This window comes from Bipolaris victoriae (assembly GCF_000527765.1).
Source record: "Bipolaris victoriae FI3 unplaced genomic scaffold scaffold_15, whole genome shotgun sequence".
Classification (NCBI taxonomy): Eukaryota; Fungi; Ascomycota; class Dothideomycetes; order Pleosporales; family Pleosporaceae; genus Bipolaris; species Bipolaris victoriae.
This window is the reverse complement of record NW_014575377.1, coordinates 263840-276373: the sequence shown is the minus strand read 5'-3', so window position 1 is coordinate 276373 and position 12534 is coordinate 263840. Positions and strand designations below refer to the sequence as shown.

Sequence of the window (12534 nt, the reverse complement as noted above, 5' to 3'; positions counted from 1 at the left end):
GGGCATAAGAAAGTTTACACACTTCGCCTTGATGTTCTACCGAGGTCGCATTAAATAGGCCCGATGATCAATGTTCATTGGCGCCACAAAGTCTTAGGGGTTACCTGGATCCAGGGGCTTCGGCGGTTGTGGCTAGAGCGGTGAAAAAGTAGTAGTGAAAGTGGATTCAGAATGCGGAGACAAAACTGGGCACAAAGACGGAATGTGGAGAGCAGACCCGGAGAAGCCGGGATTTGGAGAGGAAAAACTGTTGTTACGAGGAAATCAATAACAGGTAATTTTGGAGTTGATCAGATCAATCTCAATTACGCAGCAAGACCCTGTCTGAACTTCAGATACTCCTTTCGGTATTGGTTCTCATCCGTCTCTTTGCCCCTGTTGAGTGGCGTCCACTTGGGCTCATCTTTGAACAATCGCATAGCTTTGGTGTACTGTAATGCAATATTAGCACTGCACTTTTATTTGGTCCCAAAGGTTCCGTGTTCTTAACTTACGTTGTTCTCATCAGTGGTGAAGCGATGATAGATGCCGCTCGGCAAGATGATCAAATCACCCTTCTCAAGCCAAATCCTAACCCAGTCGTCTCCCTCACTCCGGACATCAAAGTAACCCGCACCGTCAAGAATGTAGCGAATCTCCTCGTCCTCATGCAAATGCTCACTGAAGAAAGTCTTCACTTTTTCCTCGTAAATGTCGCCCATCTTTTCGGGGCTAATGGTAACCTCATCTCGGTTCTTGTAGTTGCGAGATGTGGCAATCTCGTCAACCCCAGAGACTTCGGGGACGTGGTGGTAGACGACGCCTAGCTTCTCCAGATAGTCTGGATCTACCGAGCGACCGGAGTCATGAGGTAGGCGTTGGTCGCCCTGACGAAGTAAGTCATGTGTTTAGCTCGTGGAAGACGGAACAGTGCGAACTTACTTCAAGGTTATCGAACCAGTATGCCTTCATTTTCCAGTCAACAGCAGTATAGAAGATTATGATTATTCTGAAGCGCGCAGTGTGTAGTGGCGTGCAGCCTTAGTTGGCTTTGATGTTGTTGGGCTCGCCGGCAAACAGCGAGGAATAATTTGAGATGCCCAATTGCACGTGGCGAATGGCGTCATTCCGATTACCCAGCGACAATCGGCTAGCTAATCTAACATTGCGCAATATCGACTCCTCACTACACAGCGCTCTTCCTGCAAATTACCCTTCGTCAATGTCGTTTCATGCGGACTACAATACAACCTGTTGCCAGGAGATGCCATTACAGCACCGGGTTATTGTCCTGTCATATAATACAATGTATAAAAGGATAACGTGAATGCGCCGACGCATACCCGTCCCATTACTTGCCCGAGTGTGCAATTCGAGCCCCCTTGTGAGGTGAGCACGAGAAACACCGGCTGAGATGCACGCGCATCAAAACGAAAAACAATTACCATGACCCCATACATTTCCCATCATTCATGCTGTCCACATCGATTCCAGCCCGCTGCATGATGATGCTACAAGGGATGGAAACCCCAGGGTATGTCCAACTAAAAATGCCAATAGTTCACGCGAAATGATGGAGGTTCAACTATGCGAGGTGAAGTCACAGTTACTAGGTCCACAAGAGGCTATCTTGCAAAGACCTTTACTATGCCATCGCCACCTGCCGAGACAACGAGACGGCCGTCCTGACTCCAGACGACACTGCACACGCCTTCGCCACGCATGATGCGATGTGCGGTGATTTCTTGGGTACAAATACGCTTGTCGAGTGACCAAAAGCGGATGGAAGCGTCGTGTCCAGCAGAAACAGCTTCGCGACCATCTTTGCTGAGAGAAAGAGAAGAGATGGCAGCGGGGTGCGCGAGCATGCTGTATGTACACTGGCCTATAACTGACATTAGAGAGGGTATCTTGGTAAACATCTGGGGTGAACATACCAGAATTGGCATCGAAGAATCTGATGAGATGATCTTCGTGCCCACTTATAATGACGCCTTCAAGGCCGCCGCTGCTGTTTGATCCGGTTGGACCATGTATCCCTTCTTCCTCAGAACCGCTACGGCCTCCCTCTTGTGGTGGACCTTCGAGGTATTGGGAGCTTGTCACGACAGATGTAATACCAGTCGCTGGTGTGCCATCGTAGGACTCGTTACTGGCCATACCGATCAACTCTTCGCCTGTTCTTGTGTCATACACTAGTATCGATGCATCTGTGAAAGAAACAACGAAATTCTCGCCAGTAGGGGAGATCGGGCTGATGCATGTAGGCGAGGGGTGCGTGTCGCGCTCAATAGTGTGGATGAGCATGTAATGGAATGGTGTACTGGTAGCAATGCTCGGCTGTGGCGATGATGGGTGGTTCGATCCGGAAGTAACTGAGTGCCTTCGACTACCACCAACACCACGGCGTGACCCAGTCTGAGGCGATACCAACTGGGGCGGCGCACTAACTGCCCAAATCTTGATGGTTCCATCTGCAGAGCCAGAAGCCAGTATCACTCGGTCTGCGCCGCCATACTTGCTGCTGTCGGCTCCGAAGACATTTCCGCAAGTGGTGGGGAGAACACACACTGTCCAAACAGCATCGGTGTGACCTTCCAGGGTGGCTTTTGGATCGACGCGGCCTCGCTCCCACACGCGAACTGTCGCATCTTGGCCGCCCGAGAATATCCAGCCGTCGCCCGATACCCTGCCACCAGTTGCGAAATGGGCAGAGGCGGGGCAAGCAGCCAGCGATGTCACAGCGCCTTCATGACCTCTGTGCGACCAGAAGGGTTGAATGTCCAAATCATTGTTCATGGTGTGCTGACTCGCATAACTTGCAGGTATCATCCATCTCTTAATCATACCATCATCTCCCGCTGTGCAAATTTCTGGTTCGCTGGGACTGCCGCCTCCCGTGAAGATGACGGACCGCACAACATCCAGATGGCCACGAAGGGCGAATCGGACCTTGAAACTTTGCGGATCCGCCTTTGAGGCCGCTTGGGCAGCGACTTGCTGGGCCTTGTGGTCACTGCTCAGTCGTCTAGTGTGATCTTTACTTGTTCTCTTGGCTGGCCGGGGCGGAGATTTTGCGGGAATGCTGTTTGCGGACGGAAACTCCTCGACATCTGGTCTCCTTGGTGGCCCTTCCTGGGCTACATCCGACGCAGGGTCAAAAATCCACTCGTCTGACTCCTTTTCCTGGGCTGGCACCTGATTTGCTCCTGCAGTATCTTCCTCTTGGCCTGCTATTTGACGGCCTGCGTTGTCAAAAGCGTGCGTCACCTTCTCAACCTGCTCATCAGGCACGGAAGAATAGTGTTGCTGGTTTGGGGGTTGACGTTGCTGTCCAGAAAGGTCCTGGGTCAAACTTGGGTTCTGAGCGAGTGGCTGTTGCTGGGAAGGCTCTCGAGCCATCTGCGGGGCATGGTGGATCTGGTGCTGGGGGGGCAAGTTCTGTAGTTCAGAAGTGACGGGAATGTTAGGGGGCTGGTAGTTGGGCAGGGGTCCCGGCATGGTGGGAAGGTGCGACTGCAGCCTCTGGCGATGTTGTTGTTGCAGGTAGATGTCTTCCATAGAGGCATCTCCATGGCCCATGAATCCAGTGCCGTTTGCGAGGGCTTGCATGCCCTGCTGCTGGGGCTGGGGTTGGGGCGGGGGAGTAAGGAGATATGTAATCTCTTCAACGCATTTTGTGAGGTAGAGCTTCGACTTTTCCCGCAGACCATCACGATCAGCCTCGGAGCGGTCGAGGAACTCGGAGTCGACGTCGAGGAAGGAGTTGTGCTTGGTGTTCTGGGCTGTATTGACATGTCAGTATACCAGGGGCCCGCCATGACATGTTTATTGTGTACGCACGTTTGGTCAGGCCGGCGCCAGTCTTTTTGCCCTTGGGGTCGTTCTTGTCGTCAGCAGCGTCGCCGCCTGCAGCGTTGGCCTTATTTTTCCTCTCGTTGGTGAGGGCCTGCTCGAGCATGCGGATGTGCTTGTTGAGTTGGTCGTTGAGCTTCTTCGCACTGCGGACCTCGCCTTCCTGCTTTGCAATCTTGGCCTTCATTTCTGCGCGCTCAATGTCCCAAGCATTGCGGGCACGCTCGTGGTTGTGCCATTCGAGCTGGAGAAATCGCATAACACCTGGCCGTTGGGTTAGCCCACTACTGTCCCGCCGGCGAAGCGCTACCAGTCGAGGATAAAAGAAGACAGCATACCCTGCAGAGTATATTCGGTACCGGCGGGCGCATTCCCGTCAGCGCCTCCATTGGCACCGCTGCCGTTCATGGCCGAGGGCGATTGCCAGGCCATGAGATGGGTACGGAAATCCTGTGGCGGCGCACTGAGCAGTCTGTGAGGGTCAGAGCTGGTGTTGGCATGCGGCGTCGGGGGTCGGCAACTGCGCGGTCGACGTGTCGCTAACAGAGAATCTCTCCCACTTCAGGGCGCAAGTGGGGGATAGGGAGGCGGAGGGGGGAGGAGGCTGGAGCTGGAGGAGGAGAGAGCAGTGAATATGGGGTGGATGCGCTCAAGCAGCTGGCTTCGAGAGCTGCAGCAACATGCACATGGCGATTCCGTTGCACAGGGGAGGGTGCCATGCAGTGGTAAGGTAGCGCCGGGGCGGGACCCTGGCGCACGGGCCCCATCACCAACGCTGCGAACAGATGGAGCGTCTTCACAGTGCTGCCAACATGCACAATGCTCCCATTGCACATGCCCAGTTTGAGCATGTTGTCTATCCACTCAACAGCGTCACACTAGCTACTCCAAGTCTTCTTGTCACCATTTTACTCGACCTACCTCCGTCAACGCTCTGTATATCAGCCAGGAGCTGCCTACGCAAATCCACGCCTGTCCCAAACCGGCACCTGGATGTACTGGCTAACATGTCCATGGCACAATTCCAGCCAGCTTGATTCACTTGTGAGTCTCTTTTCTCATTCTTCCTATCCCCTCTCCCTATCTCCTTTCTTAATTATGTCATCTCCTGTCCAAGCTTTACCAATTTTCCTTTCTCATCTGTGCATTTTGTACATATGTTACGTCACTCGACACAACATACACTGTCACCCCTCAATTACCGGCCCTCCAAGCCTGATCACATAACTGACATATCACCCAGTCATGCGTTGATACAAGATGACCTGAACCTTCCAGTAAGCTTGCGCGGCGCTCAGCCCAGAACAGGAAGACACTTTGGGCTCAAGCCTTGAGTGCGAGCAGTATCCAGCACTTGCATATCCAACACTTGCATATTGCATAGTGCTCACTAGGCCATTGGATTCTGCCCTGTTTCTCTATTTATTGGCTGGTCATCGCTTGGTTCTGTTTTGATGCTCTCTGTTCGCAGCTAGCATTGTGCTGGGAATTGCACGACGAGCCGGCCCAGCGCATGCACACCAGCCACCAGCCACCCACCCCCAACCACGGCTAACAGGCATCATGTCACACGCAAATCACCGAAAGAGCCAGGGCAGCACCCATCTTACTGTGGCACAGGCGACTATTTCACGCGCAGTCCTGTGATCAGATACCAGGGCTTGACTTTCGCTCATGCCAAGTGGAGCCTTCCCGATTGGTACAAAGGCGGTCGACGCTACGACCTTGTCACAACATTGGAACCTTCCCAGGCAAGACTTTACCACATTCACCCCACCCCCCGCCAACCACCACGACATCGAATCCACCTCCAGACTCCGCCAACCGGGTCGCGCACATTCGCACATACTATTGATCCCAACATAGCCCTAAGATATATCTCCAGACATGGCTGGCGGTGGTAAAGGTACGCGCTGACTTGCCGCGCGCCCTGCAACATCGCAATGGGCTGACAAAGATGCATAGGAAAGACAGGAGGCAAGACTGGTGGAAAGGGCGATTCGCAAGTCAAGACCCCAAAATCGCACTCCGCCAAAGCCGGCCTTCAAGTGAGTTGATGCCCTACACGCGTCATCGCCCGACGACACCCCGCCCATACTTTGACAGCTTGCGCACAGGGACGACGCGCTAACATGACTCCTCCTCTACAGTTCCCTTGCGGTCGCATAAAGCGTCACCTCCGGAATCTCACGCGCCAGAAGACGCGCATCGGTGCCAAAGCCAGCATCTATCTGACTGCCGTTCTTGAATACCTGACTGCTGAGGTTCTCGAGCTTGCAGGCAACGCCGCCAAGGATCTCAAGGTCAAGCGCATCACGCCACGCCATCTCCAGCTCGCCATCCGAGGTGATGAAGAACTCGATACACTTATCCGTGCCACCATTGCCTTTGGAGGTGTTCTGCCGCATATCAACCGTGCCCTATTGCTCAAGGTAGAGCAGAAGAAGAAGAGCGGAGGTGCTGCCAAGGTCGGCGAGGCGTAGAGGGCTAATTCCTCCGGAAGCGTGCAGGCAAAAGATGTCAAATGGGCGGCTAAGCGAATCGATTTTCGAGCTTGCAGAGCATGCGACAGACCCTCGAAGCACAAGAGCCCCAAACCACCTCCAGTTTTGCTTAGCTTCTATGAGCTATTTTACCCCGAAAGCCGCACTTCTTTTGCTGAGATTTTGAAATGTCAGGATAAGGGTGTCAACTGTCTTTGGTTAGGCTTGCGCAGGAACGGTGTTGATGGTCATGTCCTTTTTTTTCTTTATCATTTCGTGGTATGTAGTAACACGTTCGAGTCAATGTCACAGAATAGCAGGGAGAGTCGGTTTGGTTTGCCTCTACAATCATGAAAGCTCCGTCTTCCCAACGGAAAGCGATCAAACCGCAGAGACTTCAATCACACAAGCGTGCAAGCGAATGCCATGCTGCCCAAGCAAACAAACGATAACACGCTATCAAAGCTTGCAGGTCCGGGTCGTGGCAGCAATCACGAGTCCAGTCGAATTCCGAGATTGGGTCGCACGAATATGTATCATTCCGATATTTCGTTTCCCAAGTCAAGCGGTACTGCATGATTCCGGGCCGGAAGAAAAGGATATTAAGCGCAGTAGTCCACGTCAAATTCGTGAACATCCCATTTTCTTTCCTCTGCATCTCTTCTGTTCTTTCTGTATGAAGGATTGAATTAGCTTTTCCAAACGAGCGTTCTTACCTCCCTTGCCCGTCTTGATAGACACTGCATAGCAACTAAAAAAGACACAATGTTCGATCACTTATTCGACCCTGATGCTTTCCACCGTCACTCCATCCCACCAGCCTTCTCACGCACAAACTACATTGTATCAGGTGCATCTCGCGTACAACTCCCCTCGTTCATCCCCAGAGATCACCGACACGCCCACCCAATGACACCTCACCAGCATCAGCACCATCATCACCCGCGTCCGGCCCGCCGCTACTCAATCTACGCAGATCCTTCGCCCACCTCCTCAGACTTCGATCAAACAGAAGACACCTACCTGCAATCCGAATCCGACTCCAGTCTCACCCACGTAAAACACTCACCCCCCAGAAACACCAATGCCAACAACAACGCCAACAACAGCAGCAGCAGCAATGTACTCTCACCTCTCCACCGCACATCCTTCAAACTACCCCATACCACATTCGCCAACCTCCCATCCACCCACACTTCCTCCTCCATCCTCATACTACCCCCTACCCTAACACCACTGCACATCCGCATCGACACTCCCTCGTCCACACACCAGCTGCGCGCCACGGTAGCAGGCGACATGCGCTTCCGGGACGTAGTAAGCCAGCTGGTGCAGCAGGGACAGTATGCGGATGTGAGAGCGAGTGTAAGGTTGAGGGGGGAGTGGCAGGAACCCGGGTCTAGTGTGAGGATTAGTGAGGTGGTGCGGCAGTATGCGGTGAATGAACGGGGGGAGGTGGAGGTTAGGATTGAGGTTGGGCGTGGAGGAGGAGGGGAAGGGGGACGAGAAGGAAGAAGGGGGGGAGGTGGGTATGTTGGGGGGACACGGGGGTTTAGAGCTTGGGAGAGGGAGACGGGGCGGGCGTGGGAGATTAGGGATTGAGATTTGTTTTCTTCTTTCCTTTTTTTTGTTTCTTCCTTTTCAGTGACGACATAGGCGATATAGAAAATTGGTAATGAGATCAAGTTTCCTTCTAAAGTTTAAACATTCTTGATATGATAAAAGTTCCTAATACATCAATCGATTCACTCCTCTTTTTACTCCACTGTCTTGGACGTCATGGCTCGCTGCCTTTGCCCGGAACGCCAAGCCTGATCTAATGTGTTAAATGGTGTAGGTAATATGCCCAAGGGCACAAAAGGTACATGAAAATACCCAAAGAAATCAACCCTCCCTTTTCAGTCAAGTGCCGAATTGGGAGTAAAAACAAGCCATGTTCTGCACCCGAAACCACGCAAAATGCCACAAATAAAGGACCCAGAGTCATTTTCCTTCATGTCTGATAGTATTCGTCGTGCTCCTTTGACAGCCTCTATGACTTCAAGCTGTCCTGCATGCTCCTGCTGCTGGCGCTGAGCGGGATGTTGCTGGTGGGGAGAACCGTCTTGGGCTGGCTGTTCTGTCGGATCTTGGCTAGCGCGTAAACCAGACCGCTGACGAAACCGACAAAGATGGCAGAAACACTACCAAAGGTGACGGGCGCATCGAAGAAGATCAGACCGCTGAGAGCGATGGGGAGTTTGTTCAAAGCGCCAACCATGGAGTACGTGGTAGACGAGGTGACACGGACAGCCCAGGCGGAAGTGTATGAGATGAAGACTGTGGAGAGACCAGACACGATCATGACGGTGATGACGGTGTTGCGCTGGTCAGGGGGAAAGTTCTTCTGGATGTTCGCGGAGGACCAGTCTTCGACGAGGATCGAGGCAACCAACAGGATAGGAATGGTGAGGAGGTTGTTGTAGTACATGGCTGATTAGAATTAGCAGACCGCTCATTGTAGCGAGCCAGAATAAACTCACTGTCAAAGTCCTTGAAGTTGGTGAGCTTGATGCGCTTGCGCATACCCAAAACATAAGTAGCCGTGCACAAGCAGTTGAACATCATCCAGAGGTAGCCAGCGTGCAGAGTGGACATGGCGTCTGTGGATGCGCTTGTAGACTGTCCCATGCTTGACAAAGCGTGCTGAATGTCTGCCCAGGCCGCGATGACGGAGCTGAAGACCATCAATCCGAAAGAAAAGAGCGCCATTGGCGTGACAGCACCTCCGAACCAGAGAACCTCTCCGTATGCGATCAAGATGATGGTAAGGTTCTTGAAAATGGTGTAGACGGGAATCGAGAGGAACTTGAGAGCCCAGGTGCTCGTATAGATCATACCGATGAGGAGAAGAGAGATGGGAAACCCTGCTGCTGTTAGACCAAGTTTGAGCCGCGAAGTATGATAAACGTACATTTCTTTGCTTCATCGCTGTTGAAGTCGCGGTATGTGATGATACCAGCGCTCTTGCATATCGAAATTGCTGCAACGCAGACAACAGACTGTTGTGTGTTAAAAAGAATCCGTCTTGTAGGCTATGAAGCCGACATACCTGTACGCAGAGAAGGAAGAAAGGGAGGTTGAAGTCAACGCCAGAGAGGACGTATTTGTTCGTAACGGTCATCAGAATGGAGGAACCACAGTAGGCCAGGATGGCAGCGACTGGGTTCTCCGTTATGGACGTGGACCCGCCCCGATGTGAATTGGACGCGCGAGGCAACGGGGAGGGCGCGCGGAACTCCTTGCCCGAGGGCATGTCGACCCTGTAGTCGTCGCTCTTCTTGTCGTCGGACATTATGAAAGAGAAGAAATGTGTTCACAATAATCGGAGGTGGTATGCGGCAACGACAGGAAAGTCCAGCGATAAGGACAGCTATGTAGCGGCGACGGTGCGACCACAGAAAATGTGGTTGTTGAGGGGAGGAAAGGAAAGAAGCAAAGAGAGAACAGGAGGGTGGGACCTAGGAGGGAGAAGGCGAGCGTTACTAGAAGGATGTGCAGGGACGCGAATGGGGTGGGTCACAGCGATGCAGTCTCCCCTGGTTTGGAGTCGTTGGCTTACAGCCGTGGTAATTTCAAATGCCACTAAACTGCCTTTGAACACGAGAAAACCGTATGTACATGTCAGCACCGCAACCCGCACCCGGGCCTGCATCCGGCTCTATTTTTGGCCTCAGAAATAAACTATATCGTACAGCTGTGATGCAGGACTTGTGTTAAGAAGAGTACATCTAGCGCTGCGTTTTCAGCAAATACTTGCCTCACTGAGATACTTGAATACATGGACGGATGATCTTCACTGGGGGTTCTTTATCGCCACGTGACCTGTCTTATCGCACCGCTACTTTCTTTCCCCTGATTGACCGCTCAACAAGTGACCTGGGCAATTTCCGAAATGGCGGCTCTTGACCCAAAAGTCGCTTCGCTCGTCGACAAGGCTGCACGAGAAGATGATTCGGACGAGGATGCACTTATCGCCTCCCTGGAAAATGACGAGGAGTTAGATGCATTCCGCGAGCAACGACTTCAACAGTTGCATCAAGAGTACGACAAGGCGCGACGATTGAAAGAGAGCGACCATGGGACATACTCTGAGATTAAAGATGAGAAGGTTTTGATGGACATCACAACAAGCACTAAACTATGTGTGGTGCATTTTTTCAAGCCCGACTTCAATCGCTGCCGCATCATGGATACTCATCTCGAGGTAAAAACCACTCCCTATTACAATCAGACTGTTTTGCTGAAACCAAACAGTCACTGGCCCCTTCACACTATGAGGCCCGATTTCTCAGGATCAACGTTGATAACTGCCCTTTTCTTGTCACTCGTCTGGGTATCCAGGTGTTGCCATGTGTCATTGCCTTCATTGACGGTGTGGGAGCTGATCGTATTATTGGATTTGAGGGGCTTGGCCACACTGAGCAAACCTTTACGACTCGCGATCTGGAGGCCAGGCTTATTCGAGCAAATGTACTTGCAAGAAACAAGGTCAACGAGGAGGATGAGAGACAAAGGCTGCAGCGAAGCAAAGCAAAGGAGCAGGAAGATGAGGATGAAGATTGGGACTGAGTGTCCACAAGGTTGAATCACGTGGTCCTATGTGGCTGGAAGCTATAATGCTGCAAGGCAGTGTACCCTCTCACATCAGTAGGATCACCAGCATTTCATTTGCTGCTCAGCATACAATGCATCGAGGGTCACAGCAAAGGCCTGCAATCAAGCTTACAACAAGCAAAGCTTTTATATACGCGCCGTCAAAGGGAACCAGTTGCTCGATCGCATCCAGTAGTCACAGCCCAATATACCAATCACAGCACAACAAGAGAAACTACCTTTAGTTCTGTTTAGCGTAACAAGTGAGGCATTTCCGACAAACTCGTTTTTGATATTACACAAAGAATTATCTCCACGCATAGCGGGACGGTCGAGTGTCAAGCCTAGGATACGGAATACTGTGGCTAACTCTGATTGGTTGTCACCAAACTACATGCACATGCGCTGAATGACTTTCCAGATGGGAGCTAGTCTATGAGTACAAGTAAGGTCGTGCGCCTCGAAACCATGAAACTCTGAAACTGCGGAGTTCACGCGGGAGATCTGTGCATCTACACCTTTCAGCCCCAGGACCACAAGGGCAGCGAAGTAAGTAAGGAGGCCTTATTGAGTCTCTGATCTGCGTCACTTCAAAACAATCTAAATTTCCCCAATGTTTCCAGTGGCTAATACACTGTACTTGCTTTGCTTCTGCTCCCAAACTGGTTTTGAGGGCCGCCATGGGAACCACAGCTGTGTTGAAGCTCTCTTCGCCGCCAATGACCTGTGGGGGTTACCCAAACGCTAATGTGAGAGCCTTGAGTTGCAATGCGGAGGCGGATACACCCATCGAACGCTGTGTACGACTACTTGGGGTCGAGCAGATGCCAGTTATAACTACGGCACCATGTAAACGGCATGTATCATGTTCGGTGGATATGATGGAGATGGAAGTAAGAGCTTTCGTGAATGCCAACAAAAGAGCACTATAGCTAGCGTAGTTACTTGTGTGATTGTGTATTCACCATGGGGCTAGGTAGACTAATGAATCCTCTGGTGTAGTAATCGTATGCGTGCTTGTCCTTTCTTTTTCGCCTTTGGACCATTGTCCCCGCGTGACTTGCAAGTGGATCGCTTGATGCTTACTTTGCATTGCATATTTGATGCGGAGGATGGCTTGTGACGTTCCAGGTATGAAACTTGGTGCTAGTTTCGATGTCGGCCAATCTGGTCAGTATCCGGCCCAGGCCGGACCTACTGGGCAAGTATTGGTTCCGCTCCCGCGCCGCGGCGGTGGGTGAAGAGCTCACGCACCCCCACGCAAAAGTGTGTGTAAGGCTGATATGTATTGGGTGCGAAAGGAGTGCGGCCTCAATGGTGCATCGTTGCAACAAATGAGGCTAAATACAGAGCGGACGAGAGCGAATCACAGTATTGTCCCGACGGACGAGTGGTTAGCGAAGACAGTCGGCACAAGTCCCGCGCGGCGATTCGGCGTGGTAGGTGTAATGGCTTCGCGTCAGGGCGGCATTGTCGGGTGGTGCTTGAGTGGGAATCGTGCATTACAGCTTGCGGGCCCCACCATGGCAGCTAGCTTACCAATGCAGCCCAGTTGGTCTGGATACGCAAGGAGGGGCCGGAG

The 12534-nt window shown here is 52.1% G+C and overlaps 6 protein-coding genes across 6 annotated transcripts; 4 read left to right on the top strand and 2 right to left on the bottom strand.

Annotated features, from left to right (window-relative positions):
- Positions 1–305: 305 nt before the first annotated feature.
- On the bottom strand, positions 306–4093 carry COCVIDRAFT_34991 (hypothetical protein; the record flags this gene model as incomplete). The annotated part of the gene is made up of 5 exons (XM_014704482.1): positions 306–431; positions 495–866; positions 1689–1864; positions 1917–3764; positions 3823–4093. The coding sequence occupies 5 exons, from the start codon at positions 4091–4093 to the stop codon at positions 306–308; spliced, it is 2793 nt and encodes a 930-aa protein (XP_014559968.1).
- A 1415-nt stretch (positions 4094–5508) lies between these two features.
- On the top strand, positions 5509–5700 carry COCVIDRAFT_90618 (hypothetical protein; the record flags this gene model as incomplete). The annotated part of the gene is made up of 1 exon (XM_014704481.1): positions 5509–5700. The coding sequence occupies one exon, from the start codon at positions 5509–5511 to the stop codon at positions 5698–5700; it is 192 nt and encodes a 63-aa protein (XP_014559967.1).
- Positions 5701–5721: 21 nt separating this feature from the next.
- Positions 5722–6317, top strand: COCVIDRAFT_34990 (hypothetical protein; the record flags this gene model as incomplete). The annotated part of the gene is made up of 3 exons (XM_014704480.1): positions 5722–5740; positions 5800–5882; positions 5985–6317. 3 exons carry the CDS (start codon positions 5722–5724, stop codon positions 6315–6317), a joined length of 435 nt encoding a protein of 144 aa, XP_014559966.1.
- Positions 6318–7082: 765 nt separating this feature from the next.
- On the top strand, positions 7083–7919 carry COCVIDRAFT_90578 (hypothetical protein; the record flags this gene model as incomplete). The annotated part of the gene is made up of 1 exon (XM_014704479.1): positions 7083–7919. One exon carries the CDS (start codon positions 7083–7085, stop codon positions 7917–7919), a length of 837 nt encoding a protein of 278 aa, XP_014559965.1.
- Positions 7920–8349: 430 nt separating this feature from the next.
- Positions 8350–9651, bottom strand: COCVIDRAFT_23899 (hypothetical protein; the record flags this gene model as incomplete). The annotated part of the gene is made up of 4 exons (XM_014704395.1): positions 8350–8789; positions 8840–9223; positions 9271–9358; positions 9409–9651. 4 exons carry the CDS (start codon positions 9649–9651, stop codon positions 8350–8352), a joined length of 1155 nt encoding a protein of 384 aa, XP_014559881.1.
- A 600-nt stretch (positions 9652–10251) lies between these two features.
- On the top strand, positions 10252–10928 carry COCVIDRAFT_34987 (hypothetical protein; the record flags this gene model as incomplete). The annotated part of the gene is made up of 2 exons (XM_014704478.1): positions 10252–10563; positions 10614–10928. 2 exons carry the CDS (start codon positions 10252–10254, stop codon positions 10926–10928), a joined length of 627 nt encoding a protein of 208 aa, XP_014559964.1.
- Between the last annotated feature and the right edge of the window lie 1606 nt (positions 10929–12534).